This window comes from Sparus aurata, chromosome 6 (genome assembly GCF_900880675.1).
Source record: "Sparus aurata chromosome 6, fSpaAur1.1, whole genome shotgun sequence".
Classification (NCBI taxonomy): Eukaryota; Metazoa; Chordata; class Actinopteri; order Spariformes; family Sparidae; genus Sparus; species Sparus aurata.
The window spans coordinates 17,353,746-17,366,286 of record NC_044192.1 but is presented as its reverse complement, the minus strand read 5'-3'; the positions used below and the strand labels follow the sequence as shown (position 1 = coordinate 17,366,286).

The window sequence follows — 12,541 nt, the reverse complement described above, 5'->3', positions numbered from 1 at the left end:
GTGCCGTGTGTGGGCACTCAACAGAGCGTTCGTACCAGTGGTAAACTGAGTACAGGCTGTGAAGTGTGACAAATACTGCGTGGGAACCTGGCAAATATTGTGTTAGGTTAATGGTAAACACACCATTATAACCTTCCTCCTATTTCTCCTGGAACTCCAACTCCAACATACTCAGGATCAAACAGGAACTTGCCACTAAGTTTATGTCTGGCTTTCTGTTATTTACAGCTATATAAAATATTGTTTTACCTTTAAGGGTGTGATATAGTACAAGTTAACTGTGACGATAACAAAACCCAAACATTTGATATGGTCACATGATATTTTAGTAAACACTGTTTGCGTCTTTCAAAAGGCAACATTGAAGCACTGGAGTCGGTAGGGTTGCTCCGATATTTTGTAATGCTCCCATATAACGATTTCAGAAACTGTCTAAACTGCTGTAATCGATATTGATGAGCACAACGTCGACGCACCAATGTAATACAACATAATAGATTTATTGCCTTCGCCAAGCGGGTTGGTCATTCGGTTTGTTTGTCAGCAGGATTCCACAAAAACCACTGAACAGATTTCTATGAAACTTGGAAGGAGGATGAGTCTCAGCCCAGAATAGATCCAATTAAAGAGACAGAGTTTTTCTTCACTTTGTGAGATTGGGAGTTTTTCATCATTTTTTCAGGGAAATATTGCATGGATCCTAAAGAAAAAAACAAATGTATTGAGGTGGCTGGTATATACATATATAAGTGAGCAAAATTTAATGTGGCAGCATTTATGAGCGGTTTGAGATTTAGTGATAAGGGGCCATCAACCTTTATATTGGATTAGGCTCAACTAAATGGGGACTGGTATGCACAAATGGGACCTTGTTTCTGCCCAGCAGTGTCCTTGTATCTATATGCAACTTTACTGCACAAGTAGCCAAATTCAAGTGACATGTATTAACCTCCAGGACATCAATAACATCCATACAGGGTCAGTACTCTGCCGGTACACAAACTTAGGGTATTGAAATCAGTATTAGGGTGGAAAGATATGGTATGTGGAACATCAAGTCAGTTGACCAGTTCTGACGTATACTGAAGTGTGGATAAAGCCAAGTGTACACATTCAGTCCATATTGGGTACAGGAGCAGGATAAAATCAGTATACAAAAATCTGACATTGCAACATTACACTCAATCGTTCACACATCTTTAAACATTTTAACTGTTTGTGATATATTTAGTCTGCAGATTCTGTCCTTTGAAATGTGGACGAGCAAAGGCCACATTTCCTTTAAACTGTCATTTTATCTTCGCCTCTTAAACTCAGATCTGTCCTAAAATTTTACTTTGACCCAAAGGAGGTGATCGTTTAAACTAATCTAATATCAAATTAAACATTTAAATCTACTGTTGATGAACCAACCAACCAACAAATGGACGTGGGTGAAAACAGCCAACAAAAGTCTGGCCGGTAAAAAGTGGTCAACAGATGACAAACACATGCAGTTGTTTCAAACAGCATTTATTCTTGTGTGAGAAAATATTGTCTCAGGCAGATTATAGATCTCGCAGAACAATTCAAATCACAAGATCAAAAATCTCCCGTATCACCCAAGACAAAACTAAACGAAAAAGCTCTCCTTGTAGACCAGTGTGCTTGCTGCTGTCTACAGAGCTTCCGGTCTTGTGCCGCCTCACTTCTAGAGAATATGTTCTTGACATGTTGGTGAATACCATCACTATTACAAAGAGCTACTTAGCATCATACATAAATCTTTTCAATATTTTACTTTTTAAATAACACTCTCGACTGCCACAAATTATAAATTAAAATCTTCTAAATCTGATTTCTGCATTCCTTAAATTACTTCATGTAAGCCAATATAAACATACATTTACATATTTATAAAACTATACACATGCACCTTTACTACACTGAGGTTGTATTCATATATGTATATACTGTACACACACACATTTTTGCCACATATGTAGCTCCAGGAGTCAACAATCCAACAAGTTTTTCTTTTTCAAACAGACCGATTGTGCTTTTCAAGTCATTTCAGCCAGATTTCTTCAGTGAGTGATCGCAGTAGACTTTGCCATGACCACGAAATAACCAGCCTCACCTCTATAGTGGCTTCACATCTTACTAACCGAGTAGCTGCACCGGGTACTCCCACATTCTAGTATCATAATACAGTTTCACAATATGGAAAAATAAGTAAAACCTCCAAAGTTTCACCTACAACACATCATAGCTGGACCAACTGTTTAAAGAATGTTTGCATTGGCAGCCCATTGACACAAACGGATCAGTGTTCCTATTCACTCCAGATTGTTCTTGTTGTTTCTACTTAACATACTGCAGTAGTCAGACATGGAACCAGTTAGGCTCCACTTCGGGCTTTAAACTGATGTATTCCATTTTTTGAATAATGCTCCATTCAATATCAAACGCAACTAAAAGGCTGATTAGTATGGATTCAGTGGAGGGAGGATTTGAAGGAAAGGTATTGGGTTTGTTTTTTGGTGATTTTTAAAAAGAACATTTATATAATATTACCAGCACCACTTAGAATTAGAAAAGTTATTAAAAATCATAATTGTAATCAATAGCTGTCAGAGCCAAACTTCCATAGAGTCCAGATATGACGCGAACATTAAGTGGGACTTTCCCACTTCATCAAACACAGTGACATTTCAATGGCAAATACAATCTAAATATGTTTTGAATCAAGACAATCCCTTTGACGATTAAATATTTACATATTTCTCACTTAAGTCTTGACTCACTTTGGCCTAAAATAATAATAAAAAAAAAACTTTATATGAACACATAGCAACAGTGGTTGTGTAAAATCTTTAAAAATTACATGAATGAATGAACAAAATTCATCTAGGAAAATGTCTTCAAGCACTTTTTCTCTCCATTTTTAAAATCGGGGCAGAAAACCTTCAAATTCCACCAACAGTTTGTTTTAGGAGCATTGATGAAGCCTCTATACATACAACCAGGCAGCTGATAAAATCTAAATTTTATATAAAATTGGAGGGAGTGAAGTTTAGGTTTCCTCTCACGTGGTTTAAATGCACCATGGCCCGGTCGTACGCAGTGTGCACAGACTTGCGAACACTTGGTTTCTTGCCTTCCATTAATCGCAATTTGTCCACAGTGTCATCCATCCCCAGCTGCAGCAGTTTGTTACGAGGGAGCCACTGCCTGAAAACCAAGAGGGATAATTTTCAAAGTGACCCAGACGACTCCAGATTGTTTTAAAATTCAGCATGAGGTTTAGCCTGCCTGTCTGAATCTTACCAAGTTCTTTTGGTGTCAAAGAAGAGCACTAAGAAGAGCTTTTCGCCTTCTTCCGTTTCCCTCCATTCGCCCAGTTTGAGCACCTCCACAGGAGGCACTGGGATGGGGATGCCATTGTGAAGAAGCCCTTCCTGGGGCATGTCTGGGTCAACGATCTGTAACAATAAATGATGTCAGTTAAACTTGACTGAATTATCGGCCCCTTCTCTGGCAAGAAATTAGGCCTTTTTCTGTATGTCAGCTCTGAGACTTTGAGCCAAAGAAACCCTACAGTGTGTACACCATCAATCAAATACATCCTCACCATTGCTGGGTATGATGGATATCCTCTGCTTTTGGCCCAAACTAGGTCCAGAGGTGCAAGCTCGGTCTCACTATCTAAAGACAGAAGTGTAGACTTTCCTGTGAACAGGATATTCCAAATATATCCAATTAATTTGTGTTCAGGAGAGCTCTTATGCCCAAATTGAGACTTAAATGGAATGGCTCAAGGTTTTTGTGTGCAGGATCTGACACTACACATCCAATAAGCACACAAAAACTGAGGCATTTCACTGCATTTTGATTTTCTTCCCATGATACACACCAGAGATGTCTCTGTTCTCACTGCTGGGAACTTTAGCCAGTGCAGGTTTACCACGACTTCGTTTTGGTGGAGAAACACTGCAGCTGTAAATGATATGGGAAGAAAGCAAGAGAGGTTGGTGATTTTTGAGTTAGCACAACTACTATATTTAAATTCTATCCCAGAGGTAATAAGTTAAATGCCACAAATTCCTGTAAGATTTCTCATACATACCACTGAGCATAGATTTGTAAGAGGAACTAGATACTGAATGCACAGATGGTGCCTAATCAGTCCAGTGAGATTTGCCTGCCTGGCGCATGCACCAGAAAGCTAGCTCCTTAGTTTACTTCCTGGGTATTTGAGCCCAGTGAAGCAGTAGTGTTTCGCTAGCTCTGCTTGTGAGTTCCCAATCAGCCCATAGACGTTACATCATGATCATACTGCAGATTTTAAATTGTAAATTTACATCCATGAGGTAAAAATCAATTATATCAAGTTTCATAATTGACCTTGTTTGCAGTTTGATGTGTGCTATCAACAGTTTTACAGACGTCTCTTTTATAATGGTGCTCTATGAGGAAAATGCTTCTTGGGCTGCGGGGGAATTTTTTGCTGAAAATACTGCAAGTGGCTAAACAATAGGTCTATAACACATTAATGCCACTGAAGAACAAATCTGTAATCTGCAACTCCACACTCACTTTATTTTTTGGTCGTCATCATCATGGTCTGCAGAGTTGTGCTTTCCGTTTGTCAGGCCTGGCGAAAACACAAACAAAATACTGAATAATATGGACTTTTTACAATGTCAACAATCTGTCTGTCCCTGTGACTGTCCTCACCTTCTCTTGTTGGCGGAGGGGGTTTGTCTACTTCACTCTCTGAACTGTGGCCTCTGGACCTCAGGTGGTGTGAGGACGGAGATGGAGGTGTAGGGGAAGCGTTGGGAGTCGGGGGTAAGGTGGTGATGTTGGTCACACTGGGTGAATTTGGGCTGGCAGGGCTGCTGTCCAACCCGTTTGATTTTTCCTCAGATGTTTTCCCGTTTTGTTGAGGCGGGGATTTGGTTTTCGCCATTCTCGCCCCATTTTTTGCTTTCTTAAACAGGATGGACGTGCGACGACCAACTCCAACTATGGGCAGAGTCGGGGGTGTTCCGAGAGGGGTGACCTCGTGAACGGCCTCTGGCTGTGATGATGGCGTTTCACCAACCTCTGCCTCATCTTCGCCTTGGCTTTTGCTTCCACTGCGAGATGACCTCTGACGCTTGTAGGAGCGTCCAGGTGACCTTCGCCCTCCAGTTACGATGCCGAGGACTGGGGGTTCGAGAGGAGCATCCCCTGGTAGTGGTGATGACACTGGGCAGGTAAGTTCTAGTACAGGTGGAGAGTCATCTGGATCAAAGAGAAATTCTATGTCTTGAATCATAAATACAGCTGATAAGATTATGGCATTCACAAACGTAATTACAAAATCGAGCATAGCAATACTTTTTACCTGTGCCAGAGTTGGAAACTGCTGTCAAAGGTCCATTATCAACATTTCTCTTCTTTTTCTTTTCCTTCTCCTCCACCTCTTCCTCCTCCTCCTCGTCCTCTTCTTCCTCCTCTTTCCCTTCGTTATCCTTGTCCTTATCGTTCACAGACTGAGAGTTTTGCTGCTGCTGACTCATCTTCTGTCTGAGAGTGTTGATCTCTCGGCGTAGCAGCCTGATGCGTTTGGTTCGACCGCCACTGGTACGCATGGATGTCACCATGTCCAGTTTGTCCAGTAAGGCCTTCAGCTGTTCGTCTGTGTTTAAGTGCAGTCTGTTGTCTGGGTCCAAGAGAGAGTCGACTGCAGAGAGAAGAAGTGGAAAAAAAAGCAGATTAGCACAAGACATGACAGTTACATTCACCAAGATATAGCCAGTTCCCACTCTAAACTCACCGTCGTCCCACGTACAGTGATTGAAGCCATGTTTGTTCAGAGTGTCTGGGAGATGCATGCCAGTGCTGGGGTCCAGACCAATGCCCTGAGACTGCCTGTGGGCATGACGCAGAACAGCTCCACCCACCTCCCGCAGTTGTAAGGCTGCCTTGTGAAACATGGTGTCCTTGGAGTTGTACTTGAGGCAGTTGGAGATCACGAGGTCAAAGTCCTTCTCTAGGTCGGCGATTGAGCAGTATGCATGGCCCTCAAGCTTTTTACGCATGGTGGAGAAGTCCATGGGTTGGGAAATAAACTCCAGGTAATCTGGGACCTCAGTGAATCATGGAAATAAGATTGTTAGCCGAGTCAAAGTAACGCCAATGCAAATATATAATGACGCAGACTGTTTTCTAACTGCACCAACCTCTGATAGATTGACTGGCTGAGAGAATATTTTTGCTGTGTCCTTCTCTTGCAGTTGGTCCAAGGTGGATCGCAGGAGCACCAACGCAGGGGTCAACTTCAGCTCCAGAGCAGCCTGCTGAATTTTCATCTGCAGAGTGATGACGTAAAAACACAAGGGAGGGTAGAGGAAACGCAAGGTCAGTCTAAAAAGTCAAATGAATAACATATAGATGAGAGATTAATGGCAATGCTAGTAGTAGCCTATGAGAGTGCACTAAATAGTTATAGCTTTCTCTGTAAAGCCACATTTCAAGTATTTTCCCACTTTTGCAACAGTTGGGAAACAATAGGGTTTTTACCACCTGGGAAGCTGCTACATAATTAAATGACACACTGTAACCTATAGTGTAACATTAATGCCTGATTGAGAACATAAACCTACTGCTAACCCTGTTGTCCTCTGCTTGGCTCACATTCACAGCTTATTTCTGCTTCTTGCTCACTCTTGCCAGACCACAGGATGTCTAAACACAGCACACACCTATGGTTGCAGGCAGCAAGACAAAAGACTGCTGATAAAAAACAGAAGTTTGGGAAATCCTACATAAAAAACGCAGAGGACAAGCCAACTCCCACTGACCAATCTGTGGTCTGCTGTGTTTAACTCCATCTTGTAGTATCAACTCAGTGTACTGGGTACCTCAACAATAGGGACAGTTCTTTTGGTGCCATCAGCAACTTAGACATATAATTAATCGTTCCAATGTGTAACAAACTGAACTGAACCGAACGGAACTGCTTGGTGGAGACGAGGCTCAACTCACCTGTTCTCTCTTTAGCCTCTCTCTCTTGCGGATGAGTTCGACCAATAGTCGCGCTCTCTCCAGGTCTTGCCTTAACTTTTGCCAGTATCGTAGCTCCTCTCTTGCAGCACACAGCTTCTCATCAGGCTCCTTCTGAACACAAAAGGACAACCACCAAAAAAGATTACACTTTGACTCAGCTTTAAAATCCATCATTAGTGGCCTGTTTTGCAGCTTTCAGTTTTATTTTGGAGGTATAGGAGCAGTGAAGGGATGTTCTGGCTTTGAGACCCAAGTGTGCTCCTTGACACAGGACTCTTATTGGAAAATGTATTTATTAGTCCCTTAGTAGCAGTGAATTCTTTATTTCAGCAGTAACGAAAATTCTAATGATCAGGTCCAAAAGGCCAAAGCCAAAAATTTCAATTTTTGTGGGAGTTAGATGGATCAGAATGGTGACTCAAATTGAGAACAAAAAAACTTTGTTACAAAAATGAAATAAACTGTTGATGCAGCCAAAGTTAAGTATGTATAGAACACTAGCATATGGACATTACTGTTAAAATGCTGTCATAAATATGTATTTTACAGTTTTAACATGTTAAGGTTAAAAAATCTTACATCAATCTAAGGCCTCCCATGCCATTAGAAATGAGACTGTCGCCCTCTGCAGTGGTGAGAGGTCCATAGCAAAGATGGCAGAGCTGTGAAGGGCTGTGTGAAGCAGCCATGCAAAGTGTGATGTCTGGGCTTATGTTTTGATGTCAGTGTGTGAGAACACAATCACGGTGTGAAGTGGTTTGTTTCACTATCTCGGCTGACTCTGTTCTGAACGGACTCTATGGCCCAATTCTCAAATGACTGTTTACGTGCTTGTTTTGATAATTTATGAAGCTCAACCACACAGATATATTAACCTAAGTCAAAATGAATGTGAATCAGCTTTAAACAATTCTATAATATAAGCACAGTCATGTTGGAAGGATGGTGAATCTGCAAGTGCTTAGCTTGCAGTCATGTGATGAACCTCAAGTGCTGACAGGTGAGTAGTTTGGTCCATTTTTAAAAATTCGATCCTTTTCCTGTGAGACATCCTGTGATAACAAATTCATGACAAGGCAAGCAAGGTACTGCATCACAGCATACTAACTATTGTGCCATATTTGCATTTTTTGAAACTTCATAGATAAACCTTCACTAAATTATGAATATAATTGACAGATTAAAAATTAAAATGATGAAAATAATAATTAATTGCAACTCTCTCCACACCTGCTCTGCAGTCTTGTTGGACTGTAGATGGGAATGAAGTCGACGTATTAAAGGCATCCCATTTCGTGACTGTCGTTTCAGTAACCAGTAGTTATGAAGCCTCTGCATGAACTGATTCTTCCTCTGGACGTCAACTCCTGTGCAGATCTTGTTAAGCCTGTAGAGATGTAACAGTTATACATTGAAACCTGTGTGCACTCATTAATGACCTTATTGTTAACCAATTTAATGTATCAATGCATGTGATAGTTTTCTCAATGCTATGGATCAGATCCTAATTTGCTTAGAGATTGAAGTGTTTCCTGTGTATCCATGGAAGCATACTAATAATCAGCCAGACACTACAGTGAATTAATAAAGTCTGCTGTGTATGTAAATTCCGACTGTATGCAAATGTCACACCTGTGAGAGGGGATCTGAGGCACGAGCAGCACAGGCACAGTTGAGCGACGTGTCGACCCACCAGACCCCTTTGTGTTCTTCTTCTTGCCCTTGGTAGCCTTCTTGCTTGGTGGTGATGGGGGGCTCTGAGTGTAGGACCTCTGACCTCGGTTACCCCTGCCTCCTACCAGTCTCCCTTCGACCGACTCGTCTCCGGACCCGTCCCGCCGAGACCCCACTGGAGAGTGATGCTCACAGAAAGCAGTCTTTTTCACAGAGAAGGTGGTGCCGTTGACACCAGTCTCCCGGACTGGATCTATCTTCATAAACAGGCCAGCCTTCTGGGCACAGGTGACATGAAAGGCCCTGTAACAGTTGGCTTTGTGGCACTGAATGGACGCTCCCCTGCCTTTCTGCTTACACAGGTAGCAGGTGAGCTTCCAGCGGGCAGTTGGGATGTTCTTGACCCCCTCAACCGGCTCCAAAAACACTGTGTTGGCAAAGCACACCTCCGGGATCCATATGGCACAGACAACATGCGCCCAACGTCCATCACTTGTCTGTTTGAAGGCACCTCCTCTGTTGGGACACAGCACACAGTCTACAGGACGGGAGGGGGACTGCAGGCAGCAGCGGCACAGCCACTGACCCTCAGGTACGTAGGGCACGCCGTAACACTCCTGGTGGACGGCCAGATTGCAGATGTCACAGAACAGGATGACATTACTGTTGAGACACTCGTCATCCAGGCAGACGCAGCAGAAAGCATCCTCGTCGACGGCGCTCTGGGACAGCGCCTGGCTGCGGGACTCCAGGATGGATTCTCTCTCCAGGCGGTCGATCAGCAGTTCAAAAGTGTCCGGAGGTACAGAGGCATGGCCGTCTGACACCCTCTTTTGGTTCACCATCTCCAGCCAGGCCAGGTCCTCCTCGTCCATGTCATACTCAGCCACGCTGTCCTGTTCCTCCAATGACTTTTCTATGTAACAGTAGTAGGCTGTTGGGAGAGGAGGCGCCTCTGAGGGGCAAACTGAACTCAGCACACGGAAGGTGGGCTCAGGCAGAGGGATCTGGTGGGAAGGGTGCTGGAAGGAGTTAGTGGGTCCTGTGTGCTGCTGTGAGCCAGACCGTTGGTTCTGGTGAGCTGTATTTTTACCGCTCCTCCTGTTTTTACTGTTTGAGGGTTTCCTCCACGATCTGGTTTTGCTCTGCGTTTGTTCACTGTTCTCCTTGTTGCTGTTGCACTCAGCAATGTCCTGGGCCATCATCTCGTCCTCCGTGATAACCGGCAGAGAATCCATGATATTAATCCGATGGAGCCTTCCTTCTAGGTCCACTTCCACTATTTTCTGCGCCTGAGCGTATGTCAGTGTCTCTCTGGATGGAGAGAGCTGCAGTCTGTAGGGCGAGGGGGGCCGCAGCTGGCTGGACGATCCCCTGCCCCTCCCTCTCCCTCTGCCTCGACCCCTACCCATGTTGAGTCTGTTAACAACTGTGTCACATTCCCACCTCCTCACTTTCCGCATGGGAGTGCACACCAGTTCCCTAAAACAAAGCGAGGAAAAATATTTAATGCAATGATTCAGCTTTCTTTATATGTTTGTAATCAGAAGAAATTTAGCTGGCAACTATTTTGATAATCGATTAATTGTTTGAATCATCTTTCAAGCAAAAAAGTCCAGCATTTGCTGGTTCCAGCTTCTTCAATGTAAAGATATGCTTCTTGTCTTTGTCATTTATGATAGGTGATAAAGACTTTTTAGGTTTTGGACAGTTAGCTGGACAAACAAGCAGTCTGAAATTTTGTTTTAATGAAAATGTATGAACTAATCAATCAATAGATTACTTGTGAAAGTGAAAATATGTTGCTGCCCTAAATACCACACAAATATCTCCAGTCAACAAAATCTAAGATCTAAATCTGATTATACCATTTTAACATCAGGTTGTTATGACATCATGGGTGAAACCCACAATAAATGTTGAGTTTAAATTAACCGTCAGTGTTGGTAGTATTATTTTGCTGATTCATCGGCATTAAGAATTTAACTGATTTGAAATGTCGGATGGGCACAAAATCAACAAAAAGCTGAAAGAGGAGAAAATGTATTTAATTAAAATACAAGCCATTGTAATTTTAAAAATACAAAAGATATTCTATACAAACCGACATTATTACATTTTAGCCATTTAGTAGGAGCGACAGACAAGAGCAATTAAAATGAAGTGATTTGTTTGTGTCATTTAGGTTATTATTCAGTTAACTTAGTGTTTATTTTATCTGTTCTGTTAACTTAAACATGTAGCCTACTCTGCATCTATAAGGATTATCAGTGGTTTCAACAGTTTTCTAATGGAGAAGCTAATTGATTGTGAAGATTTAAGAATTTGCTTCAAATCTAAGAAATTGCTTCAAATTTGCATCCCTCCTCCCAGATGACCCATTAAAGGACTGTAGCTCCTAATGTGTTTGTGTGTGTACATTAATTCAGCCAACGTTCCTTCTTATCACACCAAGATGACAGGACAATGCTTGGGCATAAGAAAAAAGTCCATAAATGGGTTTATAAAATATAACATTTTATAATACATTTATAATTAATCTTGTCACAATAATCTGCTATATAACTTGTTTTTAATTCTTGTTTTCAATGTGCCTACAATTAATTTCAGCTCCCAATAAAAAGCGTCATCTTATCTCGAATTATGTGTAAAATGTGTCTCTTTTCCTTTTAATCCTGGACACAAACGCAGTTAATGAAAAGGGGTCAACTCCGGTGCTGTGGTAATAAAAACACAGCATGTTACCTCAAGTACTCTTGCTGCACAAACACAACTACAGTAACTTAACGCATTCACCTCAGATGTCTTCCCATTGGTCCAATCAGAAGTCTGTAACGTTCGCAGACTTCTCTCGACCAATCAAATGTCAGCATCCTCTATATTTTTCCCTGTTGCCGTGCGTAGTTAGGTTGAGGAGCGATAAATACCAACCTGAGTATCTAACATCTGTCAGCCATTTTAAGTGCACAACAGTGGAGACAACATTTGGACTGCAAGTTGATTAGCAGTCCAATTACACATGCCAACAGCAACCAGAAAGCAGACGCACTGAATGCACCGTGCCTTAATGCATAAATTAACTGCATGTATAAATTAGATCACGACACTGCTAATGTGCAACGTTTCGGGCATGGCTTTGTACTCGAGACCCCTGCAAAAAGATTGTCTGTTGCTGATGTGATATCGTTACTCGGTCGGACAGGACACACAGAAGTCGTGTGACAACACGGCAGTTAGTTTTGTTTTCGAAGCAACGGTGAAAATGCTGAACATATCAGAGAGGTTTACCTTGTGAAATCGTCCTCTGCAGTGCGAGTGCCAAACAGAATAACTGCACCTAGCTAAATGTCAGCTAGTGACAGGCTACAACCCAAGGCGGACATGCTAGCCGTTAGCTTAGCTAGCCGGTAATTTCATGAGCGACAGCGTCATCTTCAGCGCTTCAGTTCTCCACCGTGACTCCGCTCACACACACAGACTCGACCCGGTTTCATAGTTATGCTTTTAACCTTTCAAGCGATGCTGGTTCACAACTTAGGGGCAGCAAAATCCCGAAGATATCAAATTAATGTTCCTTGGATGGGGCTAAATATTCAGTCAAGATGGCTTGAAAAATACGCCCCTTTGGAAAAAACCACCTCAGCCAATTGTAGGGCGCCGCTTCACCTCGCTCGCAACGCGCACCGATTTCTGATTGGTCAACGCGGTAAACCGAAGTAATCGCATTCAATCTGGAGCTCACGACAGAAACAAGCGGTGAGAAAAGCAACGAGGCATATATTGCGCGCCTTATGGCTTCGTCTTCATCTCTCTCAGACCCCACCATATT

The 12,541-nt window shown here is 42.4% G+C and overlaps 1 protein-coding gene across 5 annotated transcripts; it reads right to left on the bottom strand.

Annotated features, from left to right (window-relative positions):
- Positions 1-1,496: 1,496 nt before the first annotated feature.
- brpf3a (bromodomain and PHD finger containing, 3a) lies at positions 1,497-12,349 on the bottom strand. 5 transcript variants are annotated; one of them, XM_030419988.1, is made up of 13 exons: positions 12,001-12,349; positions 8,671-10,194; positions 8,269-8,425; positions 7,018-7,149; positions 6,213-6,341; positions 5,807-6,119; positions 5,375-5,713; positions 4,720-5,271; positions 4,579-4,636; positions 3,896-3,978; positions 3,614-3,711; positions 3,310-3,464; positions 1,497-3,213 (listed from the first exon to the last, which is right to left on the bottom strand). In XM_030419988.1, exons 2-13 carry the CDS (start codon positions 10,173-10,175, stop codon positions 3,030-3,032), a joined length of 3,705 nt encoding a protein of 1,234 aa, XP_030275848.1. In that variant the 5' UTR covers positions 10,176-10,194; positions 12,001-12,349; the 3' UTR covers positions 1,497-3,029. The 5 variants fall into 5 exon arrangements, with proteins under 5 accessions (XP_030275848.1, XP_030275852.1, XP_030275851.1 ...); XM_030419992.1 differs by having other exon boundaries at positions 3,614-3,687; XM_030419991.1 differs by having other exon boundaries at positions 4,720-5,250.
- Positions 12,350-12,541: the final 192 nt, after the last annotated feature.